The 26,156-nt window shown below is 37.0% G+C and overlaps 1 protein-coding gene across 1 annotated transcript in view; it reads right to left on the bottom strand.

Moving 5' to 3' along the window:
* Nucleotides 1–26,156, bottom strand: part of MGAT5B (alpha-1,6-mannosylglycoprotein 6-beta-N-acetylglucosaminyltransferase B) — a 3,749,208-nt gene that overhangs the window by 3,561,706 nt on the left and 161,346 nt on the right. Inside the window, exon 2 of the mRNA XM_044089029.1 lies at nucleotides 12,210–12,322. Coding sequence (XP_043944964.1) covers nucleotides 12,210–12,322 — 113 coding nt within the window. The remainder of the gene's footprint in view (nucleotides 1–12,209; nucleotides 12,323–26,156) is intronic.

Raw genomic sequence — 26,156 nt, 5'->3', positions numbered from 1 at the left:
AGTAACAGTACACTCCTAGTCTGACTACATGCCAAATTGTTACCTTGATTTGTAGGTACTGCGTGAGCTGAAGGGAGCGATATCTGTAACAGTACGCTCCTAGTCTGACTACGTGCCAAACTGTCACCCTGATTTGTACATACTGTGTGAGGTGAAAGGAGTAGGATACATTTTTCTACTTGCTTACTTGCTAGGATATTCAGTAATAATAACCCAAAGTATTGTCATCCATATCTAAAAGGAAGGACCTTCTTAGATTTTTAATTCAGTGAACAATGACCATGTCATAATTGCCCTTAATTCTTTTTAACATAGTTTAAATGCAACTGATTTATTTTCTATGGGAGGCATAACAAAAAAGTCACAACACAATCTCCATTTTGGAGAATGACAAAGCAATGGCTCACAATCCAGCTCCTTACCTACTGGAAATGAATGGAAATCACAGGTAATAAGCAGATCTCCTACCAGGGTGTTTAAAGAGTTGTCAAAAAAAAAAAAAACTAAAGTATTGCTAATCACTAGAAAATATTTCCTTCACATTTCCTTTACACAGCAGACCTGCCAACTTTAAGAAGTGTAGTTATGGCAGATCAGTAAAGCTTGCAAAGGTCAAGCACAAGACTTCCTCCCAAGCCTTGCATCTTCTCTTCATTTCCAAATATTGTTTCCTGGAGAATGATGCAGAATTTTATTAATTTTTATACATCAAACAATTAGCATAATTTCTCTCTTCTTTTCCTTTCTTTTATGTCAAACTCTATGCATAAAGTGCTGTAATTTTTTACCAGATGATTAATTATTGCTCCAACTTTAGGGTGATACTTTCCAAGAAGAAATCCAGCAATCCTACAACTTTTGTAGGATGTCAAGTTGGAATGGGAGAAGAGAAGAGGGGATTCTTCAGGAATTTTTAATCCATCAAAAACATTATCAGCAGATCTTAAAGAATTACAGGCAAGGTAATCAGAAGCATATTCTGCACTTTACTGCATCCATGTAAAGTCAAAAATGGCCACATTTTATATTCTGATGCAATTAGCAGAAAATCCTGATGAGGCAATGTAGGACTCTCGCTTTGGTCATATCCATTTGAAAGTGCTTTTGTGGGTGTTTATTTTTTATTTTGCATTCAAATCAGCCAGTAGAAGGATAACCAGATATCAGAGACTTCAGTTTCTTCTTACATTGGCATATTGCCTGATGACTTGGGAGTGTTACAGTCTTATACTGGCATCTGCAGCTCCACCAGGAGAAAAGGTTTTTGTTTAGTGCTTGTATCAGCTACTGGTAGCATCTCACGTACTTCTACCATGAGGTGGAGGTTATATACAGACTTATTTTGCAACATACACTTTATACACAGTTTCTGAAAATTGCACTGCCAGATTTGCTTACTTGACATATTTTTAGCTAACCTCACATGGCCTTCCTGAAAACATTGGAGGGGATAAATGTATCTCCAAACACCATCATACTAGGTGACTTCAACTACCCTAATATAGACTGGGAACACTACTCAAGCCCGAACACTCTAACCCAAAGATTCCTGGAGTTCATAAACTCAAATGCCATGGAACAACTAGTCACCATCCCCACAAGAGGTGAAAACATACTTGATCTCATCATCACGAACATGGGATCAAAATGTTCAACACCGGAAGTATACCCCTCACTGGTGAGATCAGATCATAAACTAATCTCGCTGGAGGTCCTCATCCCCCCACCTGAAACAAAAAGACCACAGTGAAAAACTTCTCAAAAGCCGATTTCACACTTCTAAAAACTAGTGTGGTCTCCTTTAAGGCCCCTGAGCCAGTGGTAAACATTACTCAAACCGCTGAATCACTTACAAATGCCTTCTACCAGCACCTACAGGACTGCATGGATCAGGCAATCCCAAACAAAACTAAGACTCTCTGTACCAAAGGCAAGCGTCCAGTCTGGTGGACCCCAGCCATAAACAAGCTCTACAACAAGAGGAGGAAGCTACTACAAGATAGAGCAAAATCCTTGAAAGGTAAGACACCTTTGATCATTATAAGTAAAAAACTAAGAGCTCTCATAAAATCATCCAAGGCAAATTTTGAGAGAAAAATCGCCAAGGACTCTAAAGACAATCATAAGGCCTTCTTTAGCTATGTTAGAAACCTAGGAGGAAACTCCCAGATATGCTCAGAATTAGTTCAAAATGATGTGAAAATTACTGAACCTACACACATTGCTAACATACTGGCTGACAGGTTCAGTGCAAACTTCTTCCCCCCCAAAAGGAGAGATATCTATTCCAGAGGATTGTAGCCCCCAAACATCTCCAACGCCCAGGTGAGAACTGCCCTCACTAAGGCAAAAAACACAGCATCCATGGGACCGGATGGTGTCCCCGGCTGTGTGCTTCATGAACTCAACGAGGAATTAAACCCACAGTTGGGACAGCTGTTTAATCTTAGCCTCACCTCAGGATACGCACTCCAAGGAGTGGCGCACGCACTGTGGTCCCACTTCATAAGGGCGGTGCCTCCACAGACCCTGAAATTACCGCCCCATTAGCTTGACAAGCCTTATCTGCAAAGCCATGGAGAGGATCATAATGGAACTCATAAATAAAGACATAGGGAACTTGCAGACTTTGGATCCAACCCAGTTTGGCTTTGTCAAAGGCAGATCCTGCCTCTTAAACTTGGTTGACTTTTTCGAGACAGTCACCAAGGCCATTGATGAGGGAAAGGCAGTCCATACAGCCTACCTCGACCTGGCAAAGGCCTTCACACAATACCCCACTCAGGTATCATCGAAAAACTCATCAGCTTGAATGTAAACCCATACATCACAAGATGGGTTGCAAACTGGCTAAGCGACAGAACCCACAGGGTCAGAGTTGCTGGAGCCATGTCAGACTCAAAGCCTGTCACAAGTGGTGTCCCACAGGGCTCAGTCCTGGGTCCACTCTTGTTCGGCATCTACTTTTCTGAAGTACAAGCAAACACAGGAGGGTTATGGCTGACAAAGTTTGCAGATGACTGCAAACTGGGCCATAGTCGAAAACACATCTGACACAGATATCCTCCAGAAGGGCCTCACAGAAACGGATAACTGGTGCCAGAGCCATGGCCTGAAGTTAAACGCCAAAAATGCATAGTCATACCCTTCGGGAAAAACAAGGTTACCCCTAGCTACCATATAGGTGACAATCCACTGAGCACAGAAAAAGTCATCAGGGATCTGGGGACCCAAGTTGACAGTAGTCTTCGCTTGACACTCATGTTGCTAAAGTAGTTAGGAAAACCTTCTATATTGCCCACCTGATCATGAAGGGATTCACATCTAGATCAAGGGAGGTCATCGTCCCCCTGTACTCATCACTCATTAGACCTATGATTGAGTACAATGCCCGCTCGGAATGTATCTGACCAGACACCTGATGCAGCTTGAAAGGCCCCAAAAGTTCCTCACCAAAAGGATAAAGGGTCTCAAAAATATGTCTTATGCTGCCCGACTGAAAGAACTCCAGCTTTATTCAGTCTCATACCGCTTGCTCAGAGGTGACCTGTGCCTGACATATAAGGCCATGTCAAACCCAGATTTGATGAATATGCTAGATCCCTCAGAACCACAAGGGCGGGAGACTTAAACCTTGATACGGTTATAAATAGAACGTGCTGGAGGGACAGATTCATCACCCAGAGACTCCCTATGCTGTGGAACAAAATCCCGGTACATGTGAGGCAGAGCACCTCGCTGGCCTTGTTCAAGAGGAATCTTGACCAATGGATGGGAGATCGCAGATATACCCCAGGGATTACTTCAGTGTCACTGCTTGACAGAGGCACAGAAAAATGATAGGCATAGTTTTTATTCAAACTAAAGGGGTGGCGAAAGCCACATAACTATGGGCTAGGCTTATAAATGCCCTTGGGCAGATAGCCTAGTATGAACCTATGAACCTATGAACCTATGAAAAGAGAGTAGTTATAGAAAATGGTAAACAATGACATCAGACATACAGTTTCCATAAAAATGGCTGACCTGCTAAATTCTATAACTACACAATCTTATATGAATAGAAATAGTTCAGTTATCGTGTTTTTCTGCTATAATATTTCATATCCTTTCACACAACAGCCAGGATTTGGAAAAATGAATTGGCCCCAATTCTATTTGGAGAGTGCCATAGTAGTAGTGCAATGGTAATAAACTATGATTCAGAGACATGATAAAGTTGCAATAAGCAACATTTCACTAGTGCCTCATTATCATAACTCTGATTCGTACACTGCACTGTTAGAGCTAATTCTGCTAGTGCTCCCCCTACCAGCACATGCAATGAAGTTGCACAGGTACCTTCAAACACCCATGTACCCATATACACACAGAAGCACACACACACACACACACACACACACACAGCTGCAAACATGCCCCTACAGGCATACAAGCACACACATATGAGAACACACAAAGATGGCTTTACAGTACTTAACTGCAGTAGAGCTGTGGGTATTCACTTTTGTTTTTGCTTTATTGTATGAGCAGCAGACTAATGTTATTTAAGGCACTGTACCGTGGTGTTTGTTGTCAGCAAAGTTTCAAGAATGAGCAAAAGCAGGACGTTTCCAAAAAGGAGCACATGGTTCAGAATGGTCACCATTCACTGTGGCCAAAACCAGACCTAAGCCACATCCCTCACACCTCCCATAACCAATCTATTTCCTCTCATCTGTCTGCACCACTTTATGCCCATTTTTGAAGTCACAGGCATGTCCAGTGGAGGAGGGACAACTTCTTTTACTGGATTATTTTACAATAGCATCACTTTAACAATGCTTTTTTTTTTTTTAATAAAAGCACCATGTAAATGGAGATTTCACAAACTCTGATAGTCTGCTTCCTTTGTAAAACAGAATACCGGAGTTTGTACAGTGTTTTCCAGAGTACCAGACAATCATTTGATTTGCGGAATGTCTGGAAAAGAATGGATAGGTGGCAACCATAGGTTAATTTGAATTAGCCGGACAGCCACATTTGCATGCAACTTTGAGCAGCAAGAAGAATGCAGTGCTACAGACCAGTGCCATACCTCTCAACTGTCCAGATTTTTGCAGAATGACCAGATTTATGCCATATATTTTTGGTGCATTTCTCTGATTTTGTCATAAAATTTGTGATTTTCTAGCAAATCACTGACGACTGAAGTCAGTAAATAATGACATACATTTGAGTTTCAAACTTTACATCCTTCAGAAAGCGCATGCCAATACAAATCCTATTATTTAACAACCTTCTAAGTTTATGAGCAATATTTAAATTCTGCCCTATTTTTGGTCCTTTGACCCCCCTCCCACATTATTTTAGGCTTTCTCCACATTTCTTGTGCTAAGAGGTTCAATGCTATGGCCAGTGCTTTCATGCCACTATAATGCTGCAGTGGTCTCTGCATTGCTCAAGCATAATGCTGTGTGAAGACCTCTAGGAGAGTGGTAAGGGTGGTGAGTTATGTCCTGCTGCATCCCATGGTATGACTTACTTATGCATACCATTAACTCTTCATACATTAATAAACACATGCAAATGAACCAGGAAATGAATTACCATTAGGACACCTTGCAGGATTAAATTAATGCATTAAATGTACCACATGATATTTTGGTACTTTTCCGTTATCAGGGCAACAGTTCTAATGAACTTTAGGAACTGCTTTTCATGAACTTTAGGAAGTATTTTTCAGCATGGAATACCAAAAGCCGGTGGTTTGTGTGATTGTCGTACATTATGTCAGAAAGGTCCAAGCAGTGTGTTAAAGTCACGAAGGGATTTAATCTCTCTGTTTAATCCATCTTCAAAGTCCCAAGGATAGTATTATGAAGTCGAGTCTGTTTGTTAGTATCGAGGCAGTTTTCATCTGACAAGAAAGTGGTAAGAATAGTTGCGCATCTGCTTTCTGGGGAGAGACAGCCACTTCAGGTATGACTTTTTAAGTGTTGTAGAAGCGTGCTTTTTTAGGTCTTGCCTGAAGTTGCAGCCCTGGTTGTTCATTCATGGCGAACAACACTGACATGTTAATCAGTGAGGCGTTTTATCATTTTGATACAGTATATCATGCTTACATTATTTTTACACTGTAAAATGTTTACCAGTGCATATTCTTTGTTGTTTCTTAACAATCCAGACTGAAACAGAATACTGATCGGACTACACTGCTGTGGTCAGTAGATCCATGCAGTAGAGTAGCCAGAAAGCCAACTGTAGTAGTAAAATATTACAGATAATCTGCTCAGAACAGCACCATTGGTAAAGTGAAATCAACACAGAACATAAAAAACATAAAAACCACAACAGCTGCAGAGCACTGCTGAAATATAAAAATAATCCATTTCAGCCGATCGATGAAAATGATTGTAGGACTAATATAGCATACATCATTTCACTGTAGGACATAGTGTAAATGAATAAAAACACAATTGCTTGCATTTAAAGCTGTGAGTTCTGCAGAAGAATGGGAATGGTAAAAGGGAATGATTGCGATCGAGGGAAAAATGGGTTACAGAGAGGTACATTAAAGTCTGTCTCTCTTTCAAAAGAACCGCTTCAGGGCTGGCAGCTGTGCGCATTAGAACTGTTGCCCTGATAACAGAAAAGTACTGATATTTCTGTACCTTTTTCATTCTTTCTGTTACTATACAGAAGCAAACACAAACTAAAAATGCTTTCCTTTTAAGAAGGCATGCTATACAGAAAAGTATAATTTCACAAAAATAATTTAAATAACTGCTATAAATGTAAGCATTCTAGTAGCTAAACGGGAAACAAATATAACGTGTGTGTTTGGAGCTCTACATGTATGAATATTTTCACAGCATTGCTTAATAAACTCCTGGCTGAGCCAAGGAAGCATAGCATATGTTTTAATTGACACTATTCTATGATCCAGTGAGAAGATAAAGACCTGTACTAGCTGTGACTTGAAATTTGCCCTTGGTGCAAGCAATCCCAACAGTAAGAGAAAGGAGAAAAAAAACACAGTAGCGGCCTGTATGTGCCTCTTTGTATTGGAGAGTTGCAGGCCTACAAATAAAGTTTCCATACATGTGGAAGGAGTCAAGGCTACAAAATGAAGAGTTTAACTAAATATCAAAAGAATGATGCTACAAAAATAAAGGTATATAAAGTTGGCCAACAAAAAATGTGAACCTCACAAAAAAAAAAAAAAAAAAAAAAATATATATATATATATATATATATATATATATATATATATATATATATATATATATATATATATATATATATATATATATTATGCACCAAAACCAAGCAACAATTGGTGGTCAAAAGGAATACAAAATCCCAACTTCCCAAATATGCACACTTCCAAGTTCAACACCATGGTAGGACAGTAGTAAGAAAAAGTTCATGGCATCAAACTATCTGGAATATAGTCCTCCACAGAACATTGTATACGATTAGAAAGTACATAAGACGCTTCCTTCCTGGTGCACCTATTTTTATAATTTAGGAGACAGACATCACCCCAGACACCATGAACTCTCATCTTAGGATTACTAAATATGTGTAGCTCTTGCAAAGGGCTATACGTTAGAGATCAGCTGTGTTTTTTTTTTTATTTCTAAATGTTTTAAACTTCCTTGAATGGGTAATGTGATTATGCATTAAATCCATAAAACCTATGGGTATTAACTACTACTGGAGTATACTTAGCCCTATTCTACAAAACATGACCAGTTTAAAACCAGTAACTGGATCATGCTGTAGAGCACCTCCCCAGCAGTACTGGCATATGAATCCTGGGGTCAGTTCTTACTAAACAGATAGCAGTATGTAGAACTATTGAAGAAATGTGCTTTTCATGTGAGCAATTTACAGACGTACATGTGCATATGTACATGTGCACACACACACACACACACACACACACACACACACACACACACACACACACACACACACACACACACACACACACACACACACACACATGCGCACGGCACACACACACACACACACACACACACACACACACACACACACACACACACACACACACACACACACACACACACACACACACACACACACAGCATCCAAATGTACTTCAAGGCTGCACAACATCAGAGTAGGTACATAATACATTATATAATACATGTGATTAACTGAAATTTGTTTTGTCCTTAGAATGAATACCCCAATAAGCAACTAAACAGCTTTGACTAATAATATTCAAGTAACACTACATGAACAAACCCTGAGTTCACATTGTAAATCATGGAATAAGAAAAAAGAAGACATGTACATTGCATAAACAATGTTGCTATGCTTTTTCTATCAATGTATGTGTACTTATGTCACTGTCTAAAATGGACTTTAATAAAACAATATTTTTATGTACAGTATTTTATTCCATTAATCAATCAGTTTATTAAACAAATGTCTTTCCAAAGCTACATTATGTCTGTTTGCAGATGCACACAAATCCAAAATAGCAACTGATGTCTTTGTTTTGACTGTGCTAGAGCATTGATCACCATGAGCACACTCTGATTAAGTGACTTCATCAGAGTTACATGGAGAATGAGAGAATCAGACCTTAGATTACAGGAAGCAGCTCTTTAATACTGTAGAGCCTTATTCCCCTATGCCAAATACCAATCTATGACAGCAGCATGGCTGAACTTAAATGACAAACAGTTTTAGAATATTTTAATTATGAAACATAAAATGCTTCGTCAAATTCTGATATACAAACTCAAACTTCACTTCCAATGTGTATGTCAGCTAATAAAAAACTAAAATCCTTATTAAATAACATAACTTTTAAAATGAGAATGCAATAGGAATTCTGTACCCAGTTGTTGCAAATCCAGTTTAGTGAATTGCCATTTTACAAATGGCAAATACAACTTAAAATATGAGAAATATATAAAATCAAAAATTAAATTACACAACTACTGCATAGATGCTTTCTTTGGGATGGGGGAATGAGGGGGTGCCACCCCTTCAGTACTTCCATCACTTATTAATGTACTCTGAGGTTGTACAGTCTTATGGTTAGAATGAATAATTGTCTTTGCATCAAAAGGGTGTGATCTCAGAGCTCGTATATTTATAAATGTAGCCCCACCTGCAAAAACAAAATGTAATATTTTTCACTAAATAACATATTTAATAACTACAATAGATTTTGAAACTGTACATGACTGCTGGCTAGGATTGTACACAAACACAGAAAAACAATTTTTTACACAGTTTTAAAGTCCATTTTAGACAGTGACATAACTACACATACATTGATAGAAAAAGCATAGCAAAATTGGTCCATGCAGTGTACATCTTCTTTTTAACAATTATCATTTATACCAGTACTACATAAATTGTTCAGTTCTTGCCTTCCCTTTACACTCCTCCTTTCAAACATTATTCTGCATATATTTTTCTAACAAATAACATTTATTTTATGCAATATACTCCTTTCCTTATCTAAACATCCTACCTCAATTTCTTTTATCTCATTTACAATATTCAGTATTTGAATTACAGTTAGCTTAGGTTTTAATTTCCAGTTTTTGGTAACTGCTTTTTTCGCAGCCAACAGCATTAAACTTAATAAGGCCTTACTCTATCTAGGCAATTCTCATCCTATGTCCCAGCTCAAAAGAATCACATCATTAGTAGAAATTATTTGCTCTTCCAACATTTCTGACAAAGTACTTTGTACATATTTGTAAAATCTGCCAGCTCATTACATTCTCAAAAAGCATATTCTCAATTACCTATCTCTTTCCTATTACATCTCTCCAACATTTGTTTGTACCTGAAGAAAAGCTTTCTAAAATCTGCTTGAAGTATAAAAAATACCTCTGTAGATACTTCCAAGGAAAAATGTATACCTTCTTGAATTTGTTGTATACTTAGGAACGATAAACATGTCCTCCCATTGTTCCTTTACCAATTACTTCCACTCTCTTCCCAATATTTTCTAACCTCCTCTTACTATTTCTTATAATTATAATTATATATTTTATATGGTCTACTAATTAACCCATTTTTAACAGCAGTATCAGTTTTAACCTCAACAAAAAAAAAAAAAAAACTCATTCATATCATTTTCTCTTTGCCTATACTCTGATATCAATCCCAGTTAGGGAAGTCAGTGTCGAACCTGTACTCCAAACTTCTGATTGCCATTATTACACTGTATTTCCATTCCTTGCTTTGTATACAGCTGGCTTTATTCTCGTTAAGGACCTGCATTCAAAATTTTACTCACTCCCTATTTCACTATCATCATCACCTCTTTCTACCTTGATGTATAACCTTCTGCTTGTATTATGCATATGAGCCTTAACTGCATAGCTCTAAGGAATCCATTCAATCAGGTAATCCTAACCTGACTTGTTTTAAGGAGAGAATAAGGTTATAGGAAAGAGAATGTTAAAAGCTGCAAGTTGGTGTTCCATGTACTTAACTATTCAAAAATTTGGGTTTGAGGATACCAGATTCCAAGTACTCATTTGAAAAGCCTCTTAGCTACCCACTAAAAATGCATATAACTGCTTAAATAGTATGGATATGCTTTGAAAAATACAACCACTACAATTTCATAATACATAAGTATACATACACACTTTCAACACATTAAAAATCTGTTTATTTCTTGCTTCTTAGCATGTTATAACACAAACCACAACCAGTGTCTAAAGAGAAATATAACATTTAAATTTCAAGTCTGTGGGCTGCATTTGTCTTTATAACCTCTTCAAACAAAAGATACATTATTACTGACAAGATGCAATATCTGATAGTTATATCAATAGACTTACAATATACAGTGCATATAATGCGCAAAGCACATTAGTTACAATGCTACAAAAAGTAATGAACATTTACCTAGCAGTGTTTAAAATCAGTCCAAAAATTTGGCAATAACATTACAGTAATAGTTTTCACTTCAAGAAAATTATTTCAAAGTTTCTAGCTAAACAGTGATACTCATTATAATACTATGTCAAACTGAGGCATGCCCTGTTGGAGGCTTACACAGGTTTCCCCTAGCTGCTGGCAGGCATCCACTGTGGTGACGGCTGAGGGGGCAGGAACAAGCTGGCATCAAGGACAATGATGCATGTGATGACACACTCAATCTGCTCAGGCAGGGACTTGTCGCCCCTGTGTCCATTCTCCATACATGACCCTTAACCACTTGCCTGTCTGAAAGGAGGAACAATAGTCTTACTGGTAGTAGACTGCAAGGTCATTTTCTTCCTACAGATAAAGCACTATATAACCATTCATGGACAATATGGTGGGAAGAGTCCAAGATTCACAGAAGTATTAAATGGTAAGTTTTCTCTATTTCAGGACAGGGAGGGCCCAGCTGAGGGTTACAACAACATTTGGGCAAACCTCTCCACACTCGAGGTGGATAGCTGAGAGAATAGACTAATATGAAATAATGACAAACAGCACTTATGAGTGGAGAAGCTGAACACAAAAAAAACAAAACAAAAAGCTTGAGTTGAAAGCAATGCATGAGAACTAGTCACTTTGCAAAACACTGCCAAACATGTTGGAGCTTTTGTTAGTATAAAACATGTGAACAGTAATGATCAGAATTGCATGTAATTTCACTATGATACATATTTTTAGAATCCTGCTTAGAGTTTGCTATTGACACTAGCAATCAGTGCTTGCCATGAAACATCCTAACAACTACATTTGAAACATATTCTTTGAATTTGTAATTTTGGTAAGCCAGCATTGGCTCACAACATGTCTTGAATGCCCATAGCATAATGCCTCATCTAGATACTCTATAACATACACGTGAACAAATAAATGATATCTGAAAAAAATAATTCACCCATTTAGTCTTTGGGAACAAAATAAAGTAATGAAGAAGGTAGATATATACCAGTGTGTTCAATTATTGTTTCAATGGTGTTATTGAAATATTTATGATTTGGTATTATTGTATCATTATTTTGATGGCCCACAGAATTTCACTTGCATGATTATTTTTCATGAAATTAAATGACAAGATAAAATCCACGTTTAGTCAAGACCTTACTTGCATAGAAAAAACTGCAGTGCAATTTCACTTGTGAAGAATCTTAATAGAAGTTATAACATCAATGCTATATTGTCGTTATAATCTTGACACAAAGACTACATTTCTTTTTCATTTTTTAACTCACCTTCTGTTCGGATGGTGAATGGCGAGTCTCCAAGTCTCTTTGCTGAGAACTGACCTCCAAGCGATGTCATTAGAAAGCATAGGGTAAAAAATCCAATTCCAGCCAAAAATATCCTAAAGCAAAAACAAGGAGACAAAACCATTAATAAAATGATAGTTAAATTATGCCATGACATCTGCAGCCTAGAACCATTAAGTATCAAAAAAAGTGAATAAATAACAGATTGCAAACTAACAGTTGTGCAATACTAGAGTAAATGCTGATTGCTTTTGGGGTTTTATGAACCTCTTTAGGAAATAAATGGAAATGGCAGAAATGACCAATGGGACTGAGGTACAATATACTACATACAGTTTTAGGAAACACTAAACACACTATACAGCTGCATTTATCTACAGTTAAATTAATAAAAATTAATTATATCACAAGGCATACTTAATAAGGACTACTCAGTTTACAGATTTAAAATGAAGAAAACAAGGCTTTATATTTAAAATTACACACGATTTCTCAAACTAAACCTCTTTTTACTAGTTAGTCATGCACTTTCTATTTCAGATGTTCTATTATAAACATGTAATAGTTATCATTCAAGCAACTCACTTGCTGTACAACATGTTGACCCCACACAAACATGTAAATATATTAGACATCACTACCGAATTTCGTACAAGAAGCTAGCCTGTTTATTGATAACTCGGAATTGCAATTCTACAGGCTAATTTAGAATCATGGGTCTCATTACAAAATTATTGAAACATAACCTCTCAGTGACTGACTGATAAAATGCACTGCTCTCCTATTTGCTGATGTGGTACCGATGTTAAAGTGCTGACAATTTTCTACTAACAGACTCTTACCAGGTGGTTTCAGCAATCTCACTCCACTATGTTGAATGTTCAGTGTTAAGAATCAGCTGACATGGCTAGCCTATAAAATGTCTGATCTTAAAGAAAAAGGTAAAGAATCAAGGGATGCTGGGCAACCCTTTGGGGGGGGGGGGGGCTGCCCTAAGCTGCTGGAGCATTATACGCTGTATAAGTCAAAAATGTCCTCTGCAAGGTAACATTTTGTACAAGCAGATGTCTGGAAAAGCTAACCATCCAGATATGTTTTCATAAAGTAGACCATCAATGGAACCAAGCCTCTTCTGCAATGTTAAAGTGATTTTCCAGTGTTAGGATATGTCTACGTCATTTGATGAGTCAAGTGCCATGTTGCACTTTTATTTACACTTATTTATAGTTACATATTTGTGCCATTTATTAATAAAATGCTTCATAAACTTTTTATTAAACTCTGACCAAATAAATTTAGCATGTACTACTGTGACATTACCTTCAGGTTATGTGGTGTGTCCATAGACTAAGATGGCACCTTCAAGTATGTCCTGTGGTGCACCCATTAATATCTATGGACACAACACTCGTTTTTCCTACACTGACACCATTAAGGTTAAAGTTTAATGTTTTTCCACAGTGCTGTCAGTGTATGTTTATCATATTTTTAAAGTGTATTTCTTGTATAAATTCAACATGTAAATGTTAACTAATGGATAAAGGCACTGTTTGCCAGTTTTTGTACTATATCCTGTAGTGCAAAGGTAAGATTAGAAAAACTGGAACATCACTGTAAGAATTTAAGGAACTTCGCTAATTCTTTGGCAGTGTTCTCTAATAGGTTTCTGCCATCAGGTAATTTGCCTTTTAACATAACTGCAATGACAAACATTAACGGGCGGACCACAGCACATGGTTATTTTAAGAGCTGAGTCAGGTCTTTGTTGCTAAACAGCTCCAACCAGTGGACTACCATATAGTAGTTGTTTGTGGCTTGCATGTCTCCTTCAGATTAATCTGTGAAGTATGACACATTAAAATCTGATATCACTGAAAATGGTTCTTTTCTATTAAAAAGGCTACTTTCTCAGTCATCTAAATCTGTCACTGGCAACCTCACTTCCAGAAAGGAAGGTTTAATTCTGATAGTCCAAATGGTCAACATATGTCTAATCTCCCATTTTAGGAAAGATTATTAAGAGGTCATCAGCTATACAGATGGAGTCATGTTTCTAGCCCTAAGAACATGTGGACCCTACTCATTCTAGCTTCAAACAATGACACATTACTGATACTCATATATGGTATATGAAATACCATATGTCTATACACACACACACACACACACATATATATATATATATATATATATATATATATATATATATATAAAAAGTCTTTATGGTACATTCAGGCCAGTAAAACCAAACACCACCAGCTGTAGACATGACATGTTTTGTACTTTTTTGACTTTGTCAGTGCAGCAAAAATGGATTGTTTGGTTATACTTTAGAAACATAGGGCTTACTACTCAGTAGGATGCCCATAAACATGAAGGTGCCTGAATATCCCAAGCAGCATTCAAGCAAAGGCCAAAAAGGTTATACAAGCAAACCATTCAGTAAAAACTGCAAGAAAGGCTCACCCAAGCTAGAGTCTTTACTGTGTAACACCTTAATCCTCCTGTACTGGATGCCCGATGCACTATTGAAGATTTTACTCTACTGCAAAGTGTTTTTCTTTTGATTACCATATACATGCATTTTACACACTACTAGCTGTTTGTATGAGTACTAAACAGATAGTTAGCCAGACTGACTTTACTGGTCGAGAAACAGATCAATGCATGTTAGATACTTTGCTGTTTATATAGCTATTATAACTGAGTCTAGTTGTTATCACAGTTATAGTTAACTACCCGTATCACCTTACCTTTTTTAACCTTGCTAAGCAACCTACTACTCTCTTACTTGACTGGAATCCTCACACTTCTCTCTCTGTTTCTATTTTACTCCATAATCCTTAACAACATATCTGTCCTTCTATTTCAGTCCTTTTATCCTACTTCAGTGTGTGTCTGCACATACAGAGACGGCTACCTGAACTGCTCCCCTGAATGAACGAATTTCTCATCTGTGGAACCCATACTTTAAATGCTGCCTGCAGTGTATGTTTTCACTGAAACATCCATCTCTTTAACTTTAATTGTTTAATATCATAAGGTATAGGTGTTCACACTACTGCACCCTCTTTTCTCTCTCTCTCTCTCTCTCTCTCTAGGACCTAATACTCTGTTATCTACATAAATAATTGACTTCAAAAGAAACAAAGACATTTTTATTTTTGTCTCTTTAGAAGGAAACACTACACAGTATTGGAATACATCTATCCCACTTGCTTCCCTTGTTACTTATGGCCTGGGAAATTTTTGTCTAACATCCAAAGGCTCTTGTGTACTGACATGGGGAAGCTACTGTAACTGATTGTTTTTTTCTGGTCACACTGCCTTGGTCCACATCACAGTTCAACCTGCGCTGTTCACCCATACACTGCTCAAGCTCAGTCTGCACCCTATCCTACTACCAATTCCCACCCACCCCCAATACATCTACATTTATAGCAGCCAGGTAACACACACCCCTACCCTAACTACCCAATCACCACAGCCTACCTACCTAATCAACAATTATAAACCCACAGATAAATCTCAGCCTAAGACATCATAATATTCAACCCTAACAGGATCCTCTCCATCTTACAATATGTTCCTACTACAGGCTGCTAGTCTAACTATTCTGTCATTAATTGTCCACTTTACCTCATATAGTGTCAACCTAAATGAACCAATATGTTATCACACTTCCTCTCTCTCCTTTCCTCAAAAAATTAACTCTTACAGCTTTCACATATCCTCTTTTGTCTTTAATACCACATCCACTCAACACACTCCCTTCATATTACTAGCTCACCATTACTCCCACCAAACCTCCCTGATATATGACAGGTACAAAGCCAAAATCATAAAAACATTAATCTACATAGTAACATAACTCACTCTTACTGAAGACATACATTCCAACCCTGGACCAACAACCAACCTGACATACTCATCCACCCATCCTACCAACCTCTCCCACAGCATACTTAATCACGGAAAAGTAGCAGATCTATTGCTACTAAACATAAACATTAGAAGTATTACTAACAAAATTCATGATCTGTATGTCAGTCTTTCACTATATTCATCTGATATTGTTTTAATAATTGAAACATGGCTAAAACCTGACAATAGCAATGATGATGTTTTGACTCCTGGATATAATATCCTACAAATGGATAGAAGCGGCAAAAGGTGAGGTGGTGTATAAATATTATTTAAAAATCACTTGGAAGTTGATACTCTGGATAAAAATACTCCCAAATTTGACAATGATGAAGTACTTTTTACCAAACTCAAAATTAACTCTAAAAAATACTAAACATAATAGGAACTTACATTTCATCTGGTAACGATATCTCTGCACTTGAAAACTTACGGCATTGGACCTCCAATGCACTTCCACAATAAACAATAATTATGGGTGATATTAACATTGATTGGCTTACTTTCAACTCTTATAACCCCACTAATCACATCAACCTCCATGGGTTCACACAAATCATACAATCTCCCACCAGAATTGAGAAGTCATCCAAAAGGCACTCCATTTTCGATTGGATATTAAATAGATCAGTCTTCTCGTTTCAACCTGGCTGTATCCCAGACAGCCTCAGTGACCATCTACCAACCCAACCTTTCTACTAAGACATTCCCTGTATCCTGCAACACCAACTGCTTACCATCTAATTAGGAACAAAAGAAACTTTAACCCCATCAATTTCACATCTGCCCTTAAAAGTTGTAATGGGCACAACTCAAGTTACTAAACCTAGGAGAAGCTGTTACTTTAACTCTAGACTGCTAGACATTCTGAACTTACCTGCCCATCCCAGAACTATCAGAATTAAATCGGTGTGCCCCTTGGTTAAAGAAAGAAACCAGAGTGTCACAAAAGGAAATACTGCCAGCCCAGCTATCTGGAATTTTGTAAATAATTATATGTCATTTGTGAATATTAATATGATTTATACAGAAGTGTGACAGAAGGAGATACTGCTAGCACAGCTATCTGAAATTTTGTAAATAGTTATATGTCATTTCTGAATATCAGCAGGATGCAATTGCTTGTGTTACAACTATATTGCAACAGTATGTTGTCTGTATATCAAGCTGTTGATACAGACATGTGTTTGTAAAGTACTGAGATTATGGATGTGTCCACAGTGTACTCTACTGGAAAAGAATAGAAATGTACATAAATTGTACCTGTGTAAATGAATATGTTTTAATAGTGGGGACTAGAACATAGAGGGTTAACTTGCAAAACCTCAGGAAAATAGTTGAAATTAAATTGTTTTATAACCACATAATAGAAGAGATGTTCTCCTTCAGTTTCAGTGCAATAGGAGACAATGTCTAGAACTAGGGAGCCTACTGCATTGTATTGTAAGTGTTTTATTGTTTTATGTCTCCTAGCAGCTGTAAACATCTGAAGGTTGTATGTTTTCACAGAGAAATGCTATATGCTAGTAGTTTCTGACAATGGGGTTTAGCTTGGGAAATAAAGCCAGGTGACAAAAAGTGATGTCATTCTGCCAGCTACTCCAACAGTAATATCTGATATTAATTTTAGAACACTCAGACAGACAGTGCATTTTGTATTTGTCTTTGACCAGACAAAATCCACTCACCAACTCTGCACTTACCTTGTAAGTTAACTAGGGTACAGTAATTTATCTTAGATTCACTTACAGTACTAACAGTACTCTTAGATTCAGTTAGGAATATAGTGAAGTATACTGTAATTTAGATGTTTTCTGTATATAACTGAGACTGTCCTGCAATGTTGTTTTAAATATTTCCTGTGATTTTGAACTCTAATGTCACTGTGAATACATATTTAGTGTTGCCTTGTTCATTTATTATTTATTATTAAATATAATTAAACCATTCAATTGTGGCTTGTCTGTTTAGAGATATTTAAGCTCCTAGAGTACTTGCATATCTATTTGGTGACACTGGAGAAGCCACTCCTAATAGCCTGGCTCTTGATCAAACTACCATTTGGATTAATATTAATATTACACAGTAAGACTGCCACCCTTTGTTATGAACCTTAAAGTAGCTGATATGTAGTAGCTGGTGGCAGTGGAAACTACCTTATAGTCTGGGCAGAAGGGGGCACAGCTAGAAAACCTGTGCTAGCCTTTCCCAGGTGTGTGTGTGTGTGTGTGTGTGTGTGTGTGTGTGTGTGTGTGTGTGTGTGTGTGTGTGTGTGTGTGTGTGTGTGTGTGTGTGTGTGTGTGTCTTGGACAGGGACACGAAGCACTGCCTGGACAGAGAGGGTGTTGAAGGTCTTGGTTTGGCCACTCAGCTGAGATCTCAACCCTATAGCTGTGTTAGTGTGGAGTCATATTGGGAAATCTGGAGAAAGAGGGAGAAACCAGCCCCAAACTGACTGTGGTCTCTGTGTGCTCTTAAGGGAAATTGTACTTTACTCTGTGTGTACTTGTCATTCTTCAAGTGTGTACATCTCCAACTGTTGCCAGTGGTGAGGACTGAGGCTCCTTGATTACTGGGCCAGGGCAGGGGCATCACACAGGGCATTGCTGAAACTAGGGACACAGCCTGGGACCACTGGCATAAAATTAGGTCCCAAGCCAAAAATAAGCATACCACCAACTTAGAAATAAAGCAAAGAGACTACTTAAACAGGATAAGATTAACTGCTACCACAACATCCAAACTAAGCATCAAAACAACCCACAAAAGTTCTGGGCAGCTATTATTAACATCCTCATTCCAGGTAAATCAAGTACATCCTCGCCAGCTACTGCAAACACCTCAAAAACATAACTACGCAATTCAATAAATACTTTACAGAGTCTATCCAAGCCCTCTCCAACTTCAGAACTCCTCTCCCAACACAGAACCACTAAAATGAAATAATAACAATAACACCTTTACCTTTTAACCACTCTTTACAGCCATGATAAAAAATTGCTTCAGAAACTCAAACCCACAACACTGGCTGCAGATAAACTACCAGCTGATTTTCTTAGAACTGCAGCCACATCTACAGCCTACCCTATAGCCATTCTTATTAACAGATCAATGTATGAAAATCTAGTACCAGAGATTTGGAAAATCTTTCATATTATTTCACTACACAAAGAAGGTGCTGGTACAGAACTGACCATTTACCACCCTATTGCTATTCTACCTGCTCTGTCTAAAATTATATATATATATATATATATATATATATATATATATATATATATATATATATACATAAATATACTCAAATTATGGACTGCTTACATACTCAAACATCTATCAAAGATTCAACATGGCTTTCTTCCCTTTCACAGTACTACCACTGCTCTAATGTCTTTCACCACTACAGTAAACAAACACAAAAACAATGGGAAATTTGTATCTGCTATCTCTCCTGACCTTTCAAAAGCCTTTGACAAGGTGTCACCCTTCTTAGTTTCTCCAAATCTTCTGATTTTCTAATACCATGATGGGAATGGACTCCATTCCTAAGTCAAATTATGATTAAATTTCATGAAATTAATATCGTTTCACTCTGGTGTCTGATGTCAGGCAAAAGTGCTGTTTGTAGGACCCGCAGGGTGCCCAGTAATGATTCCTTCTGCAACACGTATGATTTACCTGTACTGGTAGCATATCTAAATATGACTGTAGACTCTTTTTTAAAGACCCATTGCTCCTACTACTATTGGAACTATCTGGGTATCTTTCTTCCACATCTCATTTCTGCTTGCAAATCTGGCTATTTTATGACTTTGTGTCTCTATGCATAAAGGACACTGTAGTCACTGTGTGTGGTGATTTCAATGATCAGTGCTACTTTTGTCTTATTTTCTTGGACCACTACATCCAGTTTTCTAGCATCTATCTTTTGAACTGTTGATAATGGATGATCCCATGTGATGTAGACCATCATTTCCTATGATGCTTTGTGGCTCATGTTTCCAGTGTTTTTCAGCCACTTCAGTATCATAATGTTTGCACAATCCCCAGTGCAACAGTCTTGCCACATTATTATGCCAACCAGCAATGAGGTATGCAACTGTTTCTAATTGTGTTTTACAAAAAACCTACATTTGTCGGTTTCTCCTACATAATTAAAACCAAATAAATAACAGTGATGGATATAGAAAGGCTTCTTTATTTGCTGTTAAGAGTTTTTCATTTGTCTCAAATAGCAAATTTCATCAGACAACAAACAACAACTAAAACCTCCCTTCTTATATACTTAAAATGGCATCATTTCCTTTTCAAACAGGAAGTGACATATTCAAAGCTTTTTTAAAAAACATATGACCCATATAAAACCTTATTGCTAAAATACTGTTACAATATCCAATCATCTAAGCCAATATGTTCTATGAATAATTATACTGCAGACAATGAATCATTTTTATATATAAATATGCATTTTTATATATATATATATATATATATATATATATATATATATATATACATACACACACACACACACACACACACACATAGATATTCATAGATTAAATGAAAAACTGACTATATCCATCATACTAGCAATGCATTTTCTATGAGACCCAATAATTAATAAAATAGTGATTGCTATATACACTTGAAAAGACACAATATGAATATAAACATGCTAACCAATGCCTACACTGCAAATATTATGATTAATATTCTATTTTTTATTATTTATTATTATTATTAATAATTCCTTATTCACTTTCCTACTGTTTTTACTTTTTTACTTTTTTACTTTTTTACTTACTACCTAGCCAATGCCTTTAATTTAAGTATACTATTAATAGTGCAGTAATAATTTAATAATTTAATCCTGGCTATACACATGAATGTAGTTGCAGTTGCCAAACCAATTCAGCCTTTTCCAGCTGAATACTCCAAGGTCTGCCTGTATCCTATTCTAAAAGACAAAATAAAGTGAAGGGGGGGGGGCTTCACCCCCATACTTAAATATACCAACTCCGACATCACACTACAATGCAGGAAACGACAACTTCCCCACAATGGCCCAGCAATTTTTTTCCCTGGGGAAAAAAAAACATTATTGTGGCCATTTAAGATTTTGGCATTTCATTTTATATGTGACAATGTAAGGGCATTTGATGAACAGCCCTGTTGACATGCTAATATAGACTTAAATTATAGCCATGGCCTAAGCTGTTAAGTAGACAGCTTAATGGGTTAAAGGCAAGGCAAAACATCAGTAGTAACAGAATCACCTTGGAATATCCCCCCTTTGAATTTTTATCCCTGGAATAATAATTTGTCCTTTATCATGGCTTAATTGCAAAGTGGTCTGCCATGGTCACTGTAATGTAATCGATCATTTTAAGCACTCATTTATCCATGGATGTGGGATACTATCAAATGCTTTTTTGCAGTCAGTTCATGCCATACTTAAATTCTTCCCCTTTTTACAGTTCTCCACTATCACTTTATTTAACAGCAAATGATCCTTTGTCCCATATGATTTTCTTTTATTGCCATTTTGTTCTACTGCCATAACTGAATTTCCTTCTAAATGACTATAAACTGTCAGCATCAATTCCCATGTATAGTTTATATGTCATTGGAAGGCAATTTGTTGGTCTATAATTTTTAGGGTGACTTGCAGGTTCACTCTTAAGTAGGAGCAATGTTTTTCCTGTTATTAGCCAGGTTGGTGTCTGTTCGGGGTGCACATTTAAATAGTTCTTACGGCTAAATCTTCATGCAAAGATGTTAATACTTTGAACCATAACTTAGGTACTTAATCTGGGCCTGGGATTTCCTGAATTAGATTTTCTTCACTGAATCCTTCACTTTGGAGGTACTCCATAACCTCAGTTTCTATTTCTTTAACTTCTCCATTATATATCTCCTTTTCTACTTTTCCTCTTTGTCTTCTTATTTTTTGTATTGTAAAGTTTTCTATGTTCAGATTCCTTTGCCTGCATTCCCCTTCAAATAACTTTGGTGCTGCTTTTTTTTTGTATTGATTAGTTTTGCTTGCTCCTTTGCATAGATATTACACCATATTAACTCTCTTTTTCTTTCCCATGTCCATATCTCCTTTCAGATGTCTCCTGACCTTCCTGTCCCTCCTTACTTTGGGGATTCGTCCATCATGCTGTGATGTAACCTGTGTTAGATCATCTACATCAGATCCTTCACTTTGTAGGCACTCCATAACTTCAACTAACATTTTTTTTACTTCTACTTTACTAATCTGCTTTTCGACATTCCCTCGTTGTGATATTTTGTTATTGTGAAATTTTCCATGTCTGGATGCCTTTGCCTGTATTTCTCTTCAAATATATTTGGGGCTGCCTTTTTTATGTTGATTAATTTGGCTTTCGCCTTTGCCTAAATATTGCACCATATTAAATCTCTCTTTCTTTCTCATCTCCATATTTCTTTTTTATACTTTTCAAAAACATCTAGGTTTTGTTGTTTATATTTTTGCAGTTCCTTGGATGCTTCTTTTTCCAAGCAGATCAAAGTCTCTTGGTCTATATACTGTTTTTCAAAAATTTGTTGCAATAATGACCACAACTTTTTTATTTAAAGCTTCTGACAGTTTTTCTTGTGGATGTATTTTTCTTTCCTCTAATTTATCTCAATCTTTTTTTATATCTTGTATCTGGAAATTCAGGGCTTTTTGCACAATAGTAATGATACATAATTTCTTTCTTGTCCTCAATAGTCCACTCTATCATCTTTATGGCTCTTCTTTGGCCTATCAATTTTTGTGATTTTTGTGGACTACTACTTCCTTGTACAACAGGGGGGGCATCCTTCCCCTGGGCCTGATCTAGACCTATTGTAGGAATGTTATCATATTTTGAGGATTCTACACTATCATTTATACCAGTGCACCTACCAGGACTGGGCGCTTTTTTATCCTGGATCTTGTGCACGCAACTATCACTTTTAATTTTGGGCCTACTTCTGTCCATGATATATGCTATATGAATACAGTCTATTTATCAGTGTCATCTTGGTGAGATTTTGTAGAAAACAGGGTCCACCTCATGAAGGCACTCACCAAAACTTGAGGATGAATTAACTTTCAGCACTACTACTTTCCGTTGCTTGCTGACTTTTCTCCATTCTCCCCACATAGCAAACTAATTAATTAATGTTCTTTCAGATCTGAATCTAAGTCAGTCCTCTATTGCCTGGTTCCAAAGCTATTTATCTGGATGCCATCAGCCAACTCAATGGCAAAGTGACCTCCCCCCTCTTCTTCCTGTGACCCTAGGGGTTTCCCAAAGCTCCACCCTTGGAACCCTACTGCTCTCCCTATTTACTAACAATCCATACTTCCACAATACACGATTCCACACTAATATGTCCAACATCTTCCTTACCAGAACTTCACTCACTAACACAAGATCCTTTTTCCTTCAGTCGAAACATGGGTTACTAATTCCCACTGTATTCTGAATACTAATAAAACAAAACTTCTTTTCCAATCTACTAGGTGCACTGTTCCACGTGCCACATTTAATATTCTGTCCAAGAACAAGACCTTTATCTCACCTGCAACTCACACCAAACTTCTAGGTGTAGAGATCGACATTAATATGATATTTTATATCCACATCTTTCAAACCATAAACAAGTGCATAAAAAAATTGGTGCTCTAAGCAGAGATAAGTAGTTTCTTACAACCCCCCGCCCTCAAAATTCCCCATTGTATGCAAACAACACATCTCAACACTTTTCTATGCCTCACCAATTCTTATTAAGCTTAGAAAGACTGACCTAGCTAAACTGGACTCCTGCTACAACAAAATAGGCAGGTTTGCCACAGACACCGTATATCACTAAAGCAACCTAGTAGGTAGCGTTGTCGCCTCACAGTAAGTCGCTGTCCGGTTCGATTCTCAGCTAGAGCGTCTTCTGCATGGAGACGTGTGAATGGGCGTACCTTCGTTGAAGGTTGTGCGTCAGGGCTGGTAACTCGGCACATAAAAATCAACTACCAATCATTAGCAGACCGGAGTTCCACTGTGGCGACCCCTAACTGGGAAAAGCTGAAAGACACAACAACAAGAATAAATTGGGAATTAGTAAGCCGTGCTTCAACTGAAGGAAAAAGGATCTTGTGTTAGTGAGTGAAGTTCTGGTAAGGAAGAAGCTGCACATATTAGTGTTTACTGGTTGGAACTTCCTCAGCTCTTACTCTTTAATCTACTTACTCTAGCCAATAAAATTCTGAATCAGCCAGAGAAAACCCCTGAACTTCAAAATCTGTTACACCCCCATTCTATTAATAGGGATTCTCCGCTCCAGTAATAAATTCCAATTAGATGTAACTAAAGCCAATAATGCCTCAAGTGAATCACTCTTCTCCAACTTCATACCTAAAATATGGAACACCCTAGCTAGCAATATATTGTCTACTACTTCCTTAGATCAGTTTAAAGCAATGCTAAAAACTCACCTAGTAAATACCTGGCTCTGTACTTGTACAAGTCCTGGATAACTTAACCCTTAATTTGCTAACCTGTCTACATTCCAATCTCAGGTTCTAAGTTCCTGTTAACTGTAAATAGTAGTAATAGTCCTGTCTTTCAATCTCATAATTCCCTGGAACTATTTTACACTCTCATACCCTGTCTAATACTAACTATAAACATGAACTCCTTTTTTGTTTCTTTCACATTTGATGTAACTGTAAAAGTTGTTATTTTACTGCAAATCTAAACGTACACTGTTGATTTATTTGTATTTGTATATTTTATGTAGTGTGAAGCTTTTGTCCCTGGGCCTCTGCTGAAAAAGGACTTGTGTCCAGTCAGATCTTCCTGATAAACAAATGTAAAAGTAAACAAATAAATACCTGCAAATTGTGTGTGTGTGTGTGTGTGTGTGTGTGTGTGTGTGTGTGTGTGTGTGTGTGTGTGTGTGTGTGTGTGTGTGTGTGTGTGTGTGTGTGTGTGTGTGTGTGTGTGTGTGTGTGTGTGTATCCAGAAAGATACAGACATATGTATATATCAATATCTTTCTGGATATAGACACACACACATACCAGTAATAGACAAACATGACACAAACATAATACAGAGGAAGTATTGGTTCTGCTAAAATATACTTCAGAAAACAGATCTACAGCGTACTATCAATACTATATATCAACACTAAATATATCACTTTGCATGATTTTTTGAAAGCAAAAGCTCAAAAACCTACTTTCCTTTTATCTTAATTGAAAATCTTGGCATTATCTGACACTGATATCATGGCAACTTGAGAAACTGCATGGAAAGAAATGTGGGCTATTTGGTATGGTATTTGGTTTTCTAAACATTTTATAACCATTGTTCACATTATCACCAAACATCATTTTTAGCGCCACATTTCTAGTGAACATTTTTATGTCTATTATTACGTCCATTAAATCAGAATTTTTAGAGGGTATAATGAGAGACCTTTGTTCAACAGAGATCTCTCACTATTAGACAATAAATAATGACATAACAATGGTTATAAGATGTTTAGAAAACCATCTACATTCATACCTCAGATGCATCCACTTTTGGATGCATTTGAAAGAGCTTGTGAGCATGATTTATTACAATTGTCAATGTCACATACTAGCCCTGACTTTTTTAATTTAACTAGTGAAGAGTCTCAAGCTTTGAATAGACTGCAGAATAATGTTGAGATAGTAATTAGACATGTAGACAAGGGTGGAGCTGTGGTGTTACTAGACAGAGATTTCTATAAGAAAAAAAATGGAGCAACTATTGGCTGATAATAATACTTATAAGGTATTGAGTAAGGTGCAATTGGATAAGATCATAAAAAGTGTTCACAGTGAATTATATGACCGTCTTTTATGTAGAGTAATATACATTGACCTATATAGATACTTTTTGGTTGAGAAACCAATTATCCCCACTTTCAGGGGACTGCCGAAGGTTCATAAGAGTTTGATAGACCCGAATATGAGAC

Source organism: Protopterus annectens, chromosome 12.part0, assembly GCF_019279795.1.
Source record: "Protopterus annectens isolate FY-2018-M chromosome 12.part0, PAN1.0, whole genome shotgun sequence".
NCBI classification, from domain to species: domain Eukaryota; kingdom Metazoa; phylum Chordata; order Ceratodontiformes; family Protopteridae; genus Protopterus; species Protopterus annectens.
Note: the sequence above shows the minus strand (reverse complement) of the source record. Positions and strands in the feature narration are given on the sequence as shown.